General features: G+C 30.0%; 2 protein-coding genes across 2 annotated transcripts; both read right to left on the bottom strand.

The window, feature by feature from the left end:
* Positions 1 to 2,880: 2,880 nt before the first annotated feature.
* Positions 2,881 to 5,137, bottom strand: LOC113559257 (heat shock protein 70 A1-like). Its single transcript, XM_026964912.1, has one exon. It carries the CDS (start codon positions 4,921 to 4,923, stop codon positions 2,998 to 3,000), a length of 1,926 nt encoding a protein of 641 aa, XP_026820713.1. The 5' UTR covers positions 4,924 to 5,137; the 3' UTR covers positions 2,881 to 2,997.
* Positions 5,138 to 7,681: 2,544 nt separating this feature from the next.
* On the bottom strand, positions 7,682 to 12,500 carry LOC113556372 (exostosin-3). Its single transcript, XM_026961265.1, has 13 exons — positions 12,239 to 12,500; positions 12,056 to 12,179; positions 11,277 to 11,428; positions 10,554 to 11,208; positions 10,196 to 10,485; positions 9,558 to 9,812; positions 9,283 to 9,493; positions 9,080 to 9,210; positions 8,886 to 9,011; positions 8,690 to 8,817; positions 8,349 to 8,622; positions 8,182 to 8,286; positions 7,682 to 8,058 (listed from the first exon to the last, which is right to left on the bottom strand). The coding sequence occupies exons 1-13, from the start codon at positions 12,341 to 12,343 to the stop codon at positions 7,954 to 7,956; spliced, it is 2,661 nt and encodes an 886-aa protein (XP_026817066.1). The 5' UTR covers positions 12,344 to 12,500; the 3' UTR covers positions 7,682 to 7,953.
* Positions 12,501 to 13,913: the final 1,413 nt, after the last annotated feature.

Below are 13,913 nucleotides of genomic sequence, written 5' to 3' on the forward strand. Positions count from 1 at the left end.
AGCATATATATATATATATAACTGTACGTAAGTATTTTGTTTTTCGAATAATTTATAACTGGAAATAATATTGTTTTTGAATTAATTGTAGATTGACGAAGATTGTATTTGTACAAAAGAAACACTTGAAATAAGGTTACATCATAATATAAAAAAAATGTTTTAAGATCAGAGTAATCGCAACCTGTATATTAGTTTTATTTACGAACTGCACGCCTCTAAAAATATTTAATGAAAAAAAGGTAAATAAAACATTGGAATTCATGATAAACTAATAATTTAAAATGTTTTTTTTTTCAAAACAACCTAAGAATATACAAGGAGAAAACTAAAATCATTAATTAACGATATCCATATCATATCAAAAAAGCTAGCAGAAACTGATCAATATTTGCAACATTCAAACATATCATTACACAAAAGGAATTACTGGAATTAATGGCTGCGTGAAGGAAGGATTTAATACTTTTTATGACGCGACATAAAAATTTTTCTTCGAGGGCCCACCCCCGAATAAAATTTCGATGAGTGGAATTAACGCGTCAAAAATAGTTATTGACAAGAAAACAATTTCAAACAATTATACAATATATAACTATAATTATTGTAATCACACATCAAATACTGAGGGTAAAAAGTTAGATTTTGGATTATAAGCCGGCAATAACACAAATTAAACTTATTTATATAAAAAAAAAAGTAGATTAGTTTCAAATAAAAGTTATAGAAAGCACGTTTTTCTATGTATACCAGTTGAAAATATTTAATTTCGCAAGAAATTATATGATTTATAAGCCACGGAAACTTAACGATACGGTATTGCCCCGCTTTTTCCTATTTAATATTTCTATAAAAGGATTAGAACATTAAATTAAAGTTTAAATTGAATGTCTATCAGTTACAAAATATTTAATCATATTTTCTGTAAATATTTAAAAATGCAATAAGATCAAACTTCAAATTCCAATTAGAACAGGTTATCCTCACCTGACTAACCCAAAACTGTTGCTATAATTCTAAGTAATATATTTTTTACACATTTAGTGGGGGAAACTAAGCAAACTTTGAAATTTAAATAAAATTATGTTTTTTTTGCAGGGGGAGGGGGATGTTACATTTGCGGTACATGGGCTGCTTTGATCCGTTTTCCCTGGATTATATTAACCTATAATAGCTACCGTATTGACGGTATTTACCACCGCGTCTGACGTGCCGACAACTTCCGGCCAACCAGTGGATAGCCGCCATGAACTGGACTAGATTTGACTGTATCCTGATAATGTTGGCCAATATATCTTCAATCATTTTTAAATTAGACATTTGCAGGGACCGTGACGTGCTGACCACCGACGCTGTTTCATCGTACTTGATGCATACCACAACAATTAATAAAATAAACCAAAACATTTTTAGCCGTATACTCGTATATCAAAGTCGAATATCAAAATATGACAAAATAACATCTATTTCGTCGTATCCATAATAAACAAAACGGTTGTTGTTTTTATAATAACATATATATAATACTATAATATATAATATAGCTGCAATGCTTGTGTTATAAATAGCCAATAGTATAAAATTAATTTAAATATTTTAAAAATGTAATTATTTATATAAAATGTAATAACTTATACGTAAAAGTTAAAAATTACCACAAACAAAATCTTTAAATTATAGCAAAAATTAACTAAAATCTTTATTCGTCGCATATAATATGTATATCTCATTTTTATCCAAATTATATTTATATCTCTATAAGAAAGTTAAAGTTTTGTGAGATACTTATCGTTCAAACTTCAAAATACAGATACAATTGCCCATATCTATAATACCTAGTGGGCGTGCAGAATAACACGGCCGCCATAATTAATAGTTCGTCGTTTTCGAGCCGTTGTGGCCCGTGTTAAAAAAGCTGTATCGCCATCACCAGTTAATGAGTTTATTATTATTATTATTATTAATATTAAAATATAATTTTTTTATTTTTTTATTTTATAATTATTTATATTTTATCATTTTAAAAATTTTACTATAAATTAATTTAACAATACTATATGCTTTGAAATATATAAAATTATTTATAACTATATCTATTATGAAATATATAGACCATAGTAACCTACTATCCACCTCTGCTATACAGCAAAGTGATATCCACTTAACCACCCTTTTACGATTAAATTTGTCTTTTACAATTTTGATTTTAAATGTCTCTCTGTTTAACTGTTATTACTGTTAGTATTATCGTTAATTTTTAATATATTTATGTATTCTCTAATATATATATATATATAATACCCACAAATTTGTCAATACATAACGTCACCACATTTAGTCCAAAATGGATGGTTCTGAAGTTCGTGATATTGTAGTGCCGACTCAGTTACCGATAAGTGTTCACATTCGTCGAATAAATGAGAATACCACTTAATAGAAGATTCGTTACAATTATTATTTATTGGTATTATTGATGACTGTCTCATTTATTTAATATTTTTATGTGAATATCACCTTTACAGTGTGCATCCATTATGAGATTATATCCTAATTTAATAACAATTTAACAAACGTTACAATTTATTATATTTACATCGTATTTATGATTTTGCATATTGTATGTTTTTTGACCTCTCAAATCAACCAATAATTCATTTTAAGCAGCACAAAATATTTAAGCACTTCATTAAGCGTTATATATATTACTCATATTATTTTTATACTTGACTCTTGTATGACATTTAAATGATAAAATATGCATCGTATTTGTTTCAGATGCAAATTATAATTAATAACTAGTACTTTTCTAGGGAAAAATGAAAACACAAAATATATACAGCTATCTCAAACATAAAATTTTTATTTTAATAAATACTTAAATATTACAAAAAAAAAAAATCAGTCTCAACATAAGTCTAATGGATACATAACATTATAAATAAAAGTAGTATTTTAGTATTTACAAAAATATAATAAGATGAAATCACGAGAGGAAAATTAATCGACTTCTTCTATCGTTGGTCCTCCGGGACGTGAACCGGGGAAACCGTTACCTGCAGCACCGGGAGGCGCGTTACCGCCTTGTCCCGCGCCGTGTATCTTCATCATCAGAGCCGAACAACTCTTTTGGATCTCCTTCAGTTTGTACTCGTACTCTTCTTTGTCTGCCAACTGATTGTTGTCCAACCACTGGACGACGGCTTCGCATTGCTGTTTTCCCGTGTCCCGCTCGGTTTCCGTCAGCTTGTCGCCGGACTCGTCCAAAGCTTGTTTGACGCCGAACACGTAGCTCTCCAGCTGATTCTTGGCCGCTATCTTGTCCTTTTGGCGTTCGTCCTCTTCCTTGTACCGTTCGGCCTCGCTGAGCATCCGATCGATTTCGGCCTGAGACAAGCGACCCTTATCGTTCTTGATGACTATGTTCTTGGAGCGTCCAGAGCTGTTGTCCTTGGCCGACACGTTCAAAATGCCGTTGGCGTCCAAATCGAAAGTCACCTCGATTTTGGGCACGCCTCTTGGCGCCGGAGGTATGCCGGTCAGGTCGAACGTTCCCAGCAGATTGTTGTCCTTGGTCATGGCCCTTTCCCCCTCGAACACCTGGATGGTGACGGCCGGTTGGTTGTCCGCGTACGTGGTGAACGTTTGTGTTTGCTTACACGGAACGGTGGAATTGCGTTCGACGATTTTAGTCATCACGCCGCCCGCAGTCTCGATACCCAGCGACAGGGGTGTGACGTCCACCAGCAATACGTCTTGAATTGCAGAACTCGTGTCACCGCTGAGAATGGCCGCCTGTACCGCCGCGCCGTACGCTACCGCTTCGTCGGGGTTGATGGACAGGTTGAGCGGCTTGCCGCAGAAGTAGTTTTGCAATAGACTCTGGATCTTCGGGATCCTCGTCGAACCGCCCACGAGCACCACATCGTGTATGTCTCCCTTGTCCATCTTGGCGTCGGCCAGCGCCTTCTCCACCGGAACCAGCGTCGATCTGAACAGATCCGCGCACAGCTCCTCGAACCGTGCTCGGGACACTCGGGTGTAGAAATCGATACCTTCCATCAGTGCGTCGATCTCTATGACGGCCTCGGAGCTGGACGACAGCGTTCTCTTGGCCCGTTCGGCGGCCGTCCTCAACCGCCTCAACGCTCTCGGGTTCGCGTGCACGTTCTTTTTGAACTTCCGCTTGAACTCTTCCGCCAAATGAGACACCAGCCGGTTGTCAAAGTCTTCGCCGCCCAAGTGCGTATCGCCCGCCGTCGACTTCACTTCGAATATCGAACCCTCGTCGATCTGCAGAACGGACACGTCGAACGTGCCACCGCCCAGGTCGAATATCAACACGTTCTTCTCTCCTTTCAGGTTCTTGTCCAGGCCGTACGCTAAGGCCGCGGCCGTCGGTTCGTTGATTATTCGCATTACGTTTAGGCCGGCTATGACGCCCGCGTCCTTGGTCGCTTGTCTCTGCGAGTCGTTAAAGTACGCCGGCACCGTGATGACGGCGTCCGTCACGTTTCGGCCCAAGTACGCTTCCGCAGTCTCTTTCATTTTCGTCAGCACCATCGAACTGATTTCTTCCGGCGCGAACACTTTTCGTTCGCCTTTGAATTCTACTTGGATTTTAGGCTTCCCGCAGTCGTTCACGACTTTGAACGGCCAGTGCTTAATGTCCGCTTGTGTCTTCTCGTCGTCAAACCGACGTCCGATCAAACGTTTGGCGTCAAACACCGTATTCACCGGGTTCATCGCCACCTGGTTCTTGGCCCCGTCACCAATCAACCGTTCGGTGTCGGTGAACGCCACATAACTCGGGGTGGTCCTGTTACCTTGATCGTTGGCGATAACCTCTACTTTGCCGTGTTGCCATATACCCACGCAAGAATAGGTGGTTCCCAAATCGATACCGATTGCTGTTCTTCCAGTCATCTCGTCAACAGTTGAAGAATTTTTTCAAACACAAAATCGATACGAAACGAAATTAAAAACGCGTATGGGACACTGTAGGTAAGTGTGTTAAAATATTTGAAATCACTTTAAAACTCGCACAGAAAAATAATTAATAGATACTTATAGACTCGTAAAACACTGAAATCGCACTAGTCGCACAAGATAATATGCTTCGTTCAATGAATGGCGCTGTTACCGTTTAGAAATTAAACTGATGCCGGTTGGGGCGCCGCTTTCGTTTATATATCCGACCGAACGTTCGAGAATATTCTATACGTTTCGCGAGCGCTGCTATGACTGTTGCGCCGTCCCCTTGCCATACCGCTACCAATGATGCACTTGCATCCACTATATTATATATATATGTATATAACCATTTTATGACGATGGCGTTATAGAGCATTCTCGAATTTTCTCAATATTTCTCGGTTTTTCACCTTGTTTTTATATTATAAAACTTCTTTGTAATTGTTTTTAATGATTTATGGGGCTTAATTTTTTTTTTACAAAATAGTTAACGCCTTATAGCTTTATTCGACTTATGAATAAATTTTAAATTATTACAAGAAAGAATTATAGTTGGCCAATGGCCTTAATATAAAAAAGATTAGAAAATTTAATGATTTCATATTTTTATAAAAAATTGGACTTCAAATATCTATGGAAACAAAAATTTTATGTATTTTTGGTTGCTTTAAGAACTTCTTATTAATTATCTTGTAAAACACAATACTATACGAAATCTTTAACAATAACGTAAATGACCACACAAAATAGGGTTGCCATTTATTTGAGATTAGAAATCGGATATTTTATTTTACGGACCTCTCTAAACATTTGAGCTTTGTAACTGTAAGTACCTATTAGCTATTTTGATATTCATTATTATTTGTGTACAGTAGAAGTACCTGAGAAGAATGAACCTCCCCAGCTCTCTATTTAATAATTATTTTAAATATAACATATAATAATAACATTATAGTTCTTTCTAGTCGAGTATGACTTTTATCTTTTCTATTATTTTTAAAATCAAAAGTAATTAATAAATTATATAAGTAATGAATACATTTTAAATTATGACAAGAAAGTATTATATTTTGCTAATCTAACACTAATGGTATATTTACAAACATGTAGTTTCAACTACCATCTTAACTTTCTTTCACATTTTTCAATTATGTTTTAAGTAGTTTTGAGTTGCAATAATACCTATGAATATTTTCTTATGTTGTGAACTTTAATAGGTAACTTGCAAAAAATTAAATATTCTTTTTTTTATATAATCGATCGGTTAGTTTATTTTATACCATCATTTTTTGTTTTGTAAATAACCCAATAATATTATATAATCAAAAAAAAATATTTTTTATGAGTCAAGATAGGCTATATGAATGAACAATAAGACGTAGAAAACTCTTTGTTTCTAAAAATTTTTTTGTGAAAAATGTTATAGCAATTTTTTCAGTAATCTATAAGTCTCAAACAAATGTACATAACTTATATGTTATAATACCAAATGATACAATTTCAAAAACTATAGTTAGATATTTTATTGGTTATAAATTGATATTTTTGAATGGCAACATACATTTTAATTTCATAACAAAATATTTCAAATACTATAATATATAAAAATCAAAATTTAAATGATTATATGAATAGATATTTTATTGGATTGAACTTCCTATTAAAAGTATAAATGAGCAGAGTGCACATTTTATGCTAGGTATTTCTGACCACTTTATTCAGCTAAAATAAACTTAAAATACATAAAATTCCAAAAAATTATTATGATTTGGAATAATAAATTATGATTGTATAATGTTATTAAAAAGATAAAAACTACATATAATTAAAAAAATATTATTTTTTTTTTAATTATATTATATTTTCTTATATTTATACCTAAAAGTTAAAATTATATAATAAATATTTTCTTTGACACTAAAATATTTTTAAAATAATAAGTCTTCTTCTTTAAATGATTCACCTTGTATATTTACATAGCTACATGACTTTAAATAATAAATTTAATTCATTTTTATAGTGTATATTATTTAAATTTTGACTTCTTTTAATATCTATAAAATTAATTTCAATTTTAAATCATTGTAATATATAATATTTATTGTTAAAATGATGGTTATAGAACTGTATAGTTTCATTAGTTACAAAGCATATATAAATATATTATTTTTAGTACTTGGTGTTAGACAAAGATTTCTATTAGTAAGAAGTAAACTATAGAACTATATGTGACTATCACTTTTATTATTATTTTTTATGCAGGTAGGTATAGCACAAAACTTTACGATGAACATTATTTAAATTAATATTATGAATAAGACATTGTTTGTATTTTGTAATTATACATTTTTTTAATTTTTTATTAATACTTGCGCTTTATAAAATCCTATAAAAACTTTTTTTTTTTTGATAACTCAAAATGCACTTTTATTCACATACATATATTCCAACATTAACTAAAATTAGTAGTTAATTTTTGTGTTTAAAAACTGTCAGTATATCATAGTATTTAGTAATTTCATCAAAGATAAGTAATATATTACTTATTTACAGACAAGATAAAATTAGAAATTTTGTGCATATTTATTGAAAAATGCAATATTTATGAAAATACTTTTACCATATTGTACATGTATTTTTTATTGTACACAGATATTTCTAAAGAATCTAATATTTTCACCCTAATTTTTAGATACACTGTAAAAAATAATTTAAAACATTTAATTATTAATTTATAATAATAAAGCTTTTATCACATAAAAATGGTGTAATCATTTGTGTCACAAAAGTATACATATTTTCTCTGTGTATATTAATAATTTATCAATTACATTAGTCAAGAAAAGTCCAAAGGGTAAATAATTTTAATTAAATTTAAAATTATCAGTCTTGTTAAATCATATAAATACATGACCCAAACTCTACGGAACGTGGACTGAAAAAATCATATATTTAATTTTGATCTTATTCTTCTATCATATTTCAAATAAATTTAAAACATTTTTGTTTGTCGTGTGGTATTCGAGTTTTAAAAAGAATTGAATCAACTCGAAACTGTGTATTTAGAAGAGGTGTATATCCAAATATCTAAAACATAAAAATATTTAATATAACAAAATTGTATTAATTAGGAATGTGTTTAAAAATTTACTAGTATCATAACATTTTAAATTTGATGAAAAAAAAAATAATTTAAATAAAATATCTTACCTCTGTAAAAAAATTGATACATTTATGGCGTTCTAAGAAATGTGTTTCATCTTCAGAAAGTGAAACAGGACAACCTGGACAACGAAAAGTCCATCTAGATGTTACCTAAAATTAAATAATATGCATGTTATTGTAATGTTAAAATTTTTAATTAGTCGCATAATTACCTTTACAGGAGGTTTGTTGGTGACATGAGATACCAAAAAATTCATTGCAATATCTTCACAGTTCATATATTGGTCCACTTTGTCGCGAATAGCTTGAGGTAGCCAGTATGAATATAAATATAAATAGTATTTATGTACAAATGCTGCGCCTGTTAAAACCATAGACAATTCGCAGCTGTAATTTGAGTTATAAAGCCAACCACCATGATTAAGGTCTAATGCATGAAAACGTCCAGGAAAACCAACAACTCTATCACGCTGTTCTCTCCAAACCCTTAATAATAAATCAGTATTGGCATTAAATAATAATTAAAAAATAAAATAATGAAAATACAATTTACCTGAAACCAAACATAATTTCATCATGCCTTAAATGAGCATCATCATCAACTGACAAGACAGCTTCAGTTTCGATTGCTTCATAAGGCAAAAATCTATTATTAAGACTATTTTTAGCTGCCTGAATAACCTGAATCAATAAAATTTAAAGTAAATAAATCTCAAGCATATAAACAAAATAATTCATGCAACACTAACATGTATAGGTACACCAATTTCAGGCCATCGTAAGTCTTCAAGAGGAGGTTTAGGAGAATTCCACACAACAAGTACTTTATTTAAATAAGGCAGACCATGTAAGCGACTAAGAGAATTCATAAGTACCTTACAAAAAATAAAAAAATAAAATAAACATATCATAAAATTAAAGAGTATAAATAACAAAATAATACTTGATCACGTTCGTAAGTAAGTATAACGATTGTAAACTGTTCTCGAGGGGAGTTTCCACCAAGACTTTGACAGAATTCTTTTCCTGCTCCGCCTGCACCATTGTTAATTGGTCGAAAACCTTTACCAGAACCTAAGTATAAGACAAAAAATTTAATAATGTATACAATTTAATAAAAACTACTGAAAAACATGTTTTACTGACCAATGAATTTTGCATCTGATGGAAGCAATGGATCAAAAGGCGTATGGGGATAAAGTTTAAATGGATCTCCCCAACTGTTCCATAGTTCATAACCTTGAACATTCATAATTGTATAATTTCTTTTAAAAACTGGAGAGTTAAAAGGTTGCTCTAAGGGACCTAAACTTTCTTCGGGTTCAGCATCCGGTATAATTGGATCCATTTTAATCGGCTATATTTAAAATTATTATTATACATATATATTTTATATAATAATTTAATTAAAGAAAACTCACTTTAAAATTTTCATTGAATATACTTGGTGAAGGTGTATCAATTACTGGCAAGGGAGGTATACCAATTCTGTTACGTATAACAGCAAGAGTTGTATCCAAAATAGCTTGAATAGTACCAAAATATTTTTCGTAGAGCATTCTACCCTGTCGTCGCATTAAGAGAATATCATTATCAGGTATAGTTCTCAACAACCAATGAAGTTCTGGAATTCTCTCCCCTGCTATGCATATAGCAGCTCTACACCAATCAATAACCTAAAATATATTTTTGTAAGATATTGTCATATACTGTATAGTAAGTATAGGCGTGTGCAGACTTCAGTAGTTTTGGATAAAAAACAAAATAAACCGACCTATTTTATAACTTGATTTAACATTGAATTAATTTAAAAAAAATTATTCTGTCATTGGGTAAATTAAAAGTTTACATAGAAAAAAAAATTTATCAAAATTTAACCTAACTCATAAAAACGTTATTTAACAGATTTTAATTTTAAAAAAATAAAATTTACAGCAGTCCAAAATTATCAGAAATTGGCAGCCATATCTCAAAAATATAATATACTACAGGTAAACCTTTTACTCCTTCTGCTGTTTTCATGCACACGTCTATGATAAATATTTAATAATGATTTTACTTCATCAAAAGGTAATCCAATTCTGTCATATTCTAAAAATACAGGAACAGCACTAAATTTAAGTGATTCAAAAATACGGGTTTGCATCATTACTGTAGATATCATGTCATTATCTAAAGGTGCTGGAATCAATGTAAAAGTTGACTGAGAAATAAAAACTTTACGTTTAGTTTCATCACCACACAAACACCAATCAGTGATATTACTCTCAACTCTTTGATTCTCACAATCAGTTATTATGTAAAACTGATCAACAGTTGTTTGAGTTATAAACTTTTGTAACATATCAACTAAAAAAAAAAAAAAAAAATTGATTGTTAACATATAATATAAGTTTGGTTTAGTATTTCTAAATTACCAAAATGTTGTTGCCGTTTGGTAGTGTTAATATTTTTATATCCTTCAAAAGATAACAAATATTTCCTTCTAGCTGGTAACATGTATGGAGAATCCATCCATACTTCTCCACCAGGTGGTCCAAAACTAACAGGCAAAATTATATCATGACCGGGACGAAAATTCTTTTCATTCCAAACAGACTGAGCAAGTATGGCACGTCCAAAATCAATATTTAGATCAAAATTTGGTTTGTTATAGATATTTTTACTTAAATAAAATAATATATGATTTCTACCATCACCGCCCCAAAAAGAAAGATGATCTAAATGAGTTATGTTAATAAAATTATGAGTTTCACCAATTAAAGCTACATACACACAGGCGTTATTTGAACTGTTTGTAAAATGTGGGTTATAGCGTAAAACTTGAAAAACAATTTTATTCAATGACGTAGAAACTAATTCAGGTAATTCTTCAGGGAGATAAAAATAAAATGGAAATCCTGAAGTTAATGAGCAGCGAGAATAATCAAAACAATTTTTCATATTACGACATGTATAATGTGTGTTTACAGATAAAGGTATAAATGAAGGAGGATTTTGAGGTAATAAAATTCTTGGTGGAGCAAGGTTGGGAGAATTCTGTATAATAGCTTCATTTTCTGCAACTTGAGCCTAAAATAAAATAAAATAATAAACTGTCAAACCTATACTTCTATAGCAATTAAATGTGCCATATTAACTTGTTTCACAGAAATTTTTAATTTTTCTAATTCTGCTTCTTGCCGTACAAGTTCTGCTTTAGAATCCTCAATTTTTTTATGGTTAAGAGCAAGTTCACTAAGAAGTTTTTGCCGTTTTCCTTCAATATTTCTTAGTTCATTATTTACAGAATCTAAAAAAACATTAAGAACATTATACATATTAAAATGTATACTAGTAACCTTGCTGTTGATGCATATATATGTTATAATTAGAGTGTTGAATAAGTTAGTTTATGAAATATGTATATTATATACACTTATACAAATTATTTCATACATTCTCATTTATCATACCAATAATAATATATTAAATTTTACAATATTGCTTTTTTACTATCCAATATTATAATAGATCAGATAAGATTTTATAACTACCTAATTCATGCAGGCTATATTATAGAAGTTTTTAAAAAACTCTACTCTAGTTCAAAGTTTATGACATGTTCAGATATGTATTAACAGTAGTGAGTGTTTAAAAAATCTGATTCAATTGTTTTATCACTTGGAATTAGTCGGGTTTTTTTTAGAGTACTTGCAATAATATTATTATATATTATTAGCTAGTTAATAAATAGTATTTTCCCATATATTATTATATACTTTAATTAATCTTTGCATGTAATTCATAAATTATCTAATTATTTCATAAAATAACATAATTAAACGCTCAAACTATAACTTATACATAAATAATAATAATAGATGTATATTTTAATATTATATTAGATATAAAAAATATACAATACTAATTTAATTACTTTTTATTCTAATTAATTCAGCTATTCTATGTTTCAAGTCGGTAGCTCTAAAAACACCGTAGTCCCCGTGAACTTCCAGTTTTGAATGTGTGTTATAAGAATTTTCAAATCCATCTTTTTCTTCCTGAAATGTACATAGACATAGAAATGTCAATAACTTAATTTAGTTAAACATTTACTTACCTTTGAAAGATAATAATGACCGATTAATGGTGCAATAATCAACAAGACCAGGATGGTAAAGAGTAGACGCGATTTAAATTTAAAAGTAGACAGACAGAGAAACATTAAGCAGTTAGATCAGACAATTTATTATATATAATAAAAATGATAATATCAATAATTACAATTAATGAAAATATGGGCATAAGACAAATAATAAAAATAAATCAGGCATTTTTATAACAGCACACTGTAGATATTAAACAACAATTTTGAATAAATAAAAATCAATTTTAGTTTAAAATGTATAGAATTAAGCATAATGCATATGCCATATGATAAAAAAAATTTGAATTCACAATTCTGTTATCAAATATTATCCAATGTGATTGCTGATTATGATAATGTAAATTATGGGTGTAGTAGCTTACCTTTGTTGAAACACCATCATTTAAGATGATATAAAATTTTCCGTGAAATAAATAATAGAATTAACTATAATTAAAAATTAAAGAAATAAGAAAAAAACATTTTTTTTTCATGAACACTGAAAACAGTCTCACAAGTTGTCGTTACGTGTTTACAAAACCATTTTGTCCGCTTAGAATGATGCTAGAATAAAATAAATAAAATGTCACTTTATAGTCCTTCTTTTTAAGTCAACAGGAGGAGAGACGGAGCCTCTCTTGAATCAGTAATCTAAAAAATATATACCTATATTTATATCTTCCAGAGACATAATCCTAAGATCTAAATACTTAAATGTTAAGAACACTCGAACACGATTGTCGATACTCGATATGTACCTATATGAAATGATAAGCTCAATAACTTATTCGATTTTGTTTAAACATAATTTATTGGAATAATAATATTAATAATTATCTAGTAATTTGCTTTAAGGAAGTTCTCCAGGTCAGAGACTCGCGCGTCTCGGTCTTATCGGATACCTTCAATTCATCAACCGGATCTCAAAATTAGACAACCAAATTTAAAGTTTAAATCAAACAGATTTTTTTAATTAACTACCATATAACTGTGCATGTAGCTTACGAGTTTACCAGTACAACAGTACCAGTAATTTTTATTAATAGGTATGTATTTGCATAGTGCATATTATTATTTTTATTGTTGCGTTATTATTACCATCTTACATTCTTATATTTTTCATTCTTATAATTCGTAGTATTAGTAAATACTATATATTTTTGATGTAATATCATACAATAAATAAATTATAACCCACATAGATTTATACCTATTTATTTTGAGCATTTAGGATGGACTAAATATGACTAAGAATAATAATAATTCTCAGTATTTAAACATGAAAATTGAATACCTAACTCTCAAAAACGACTCGTTCTATTTTCGTTTTAAATAAATCAAAATTTTAAAACAATATATAGACTTAATAAATAACTTACAGTAAAAAAGTGGTTTTCGTTTGAAAAAAAATATTTGGAATTTCGTTACAGCCCCCGTGACATTCCTTAAATTGCATAAAATAAGTATTTAGAAATATGGTGCTTAAGTGTACTTAAAAATTCCTCATAACAGAAAGGAATCATTAAAGGAAATAATGGCGGTGCTCAATGATCATCATAACTAAAGCTAAACTAAATAAGTCACAAACAATTAATTTTAATCTTTCACAAATTCAAAATAAACCACAACTTAGATTTGTTATACATAC

The sequence above is a fragment of the Rhopalosiphum maidis genome, chromosome 4 (assembly GCF_003676215.2).
Source record: "Rhopalosiphum maidis isolate BTI-1 chromosome 4, ASM367621v3, whole genome shotgun sequence".
Lineage (NCBI taxonomy): Eukaryota > Metazoa > Arthropoda > Insecta > Hemiptera > Aphididae > Rhopalosiphum > Rhopalosiphum maidis.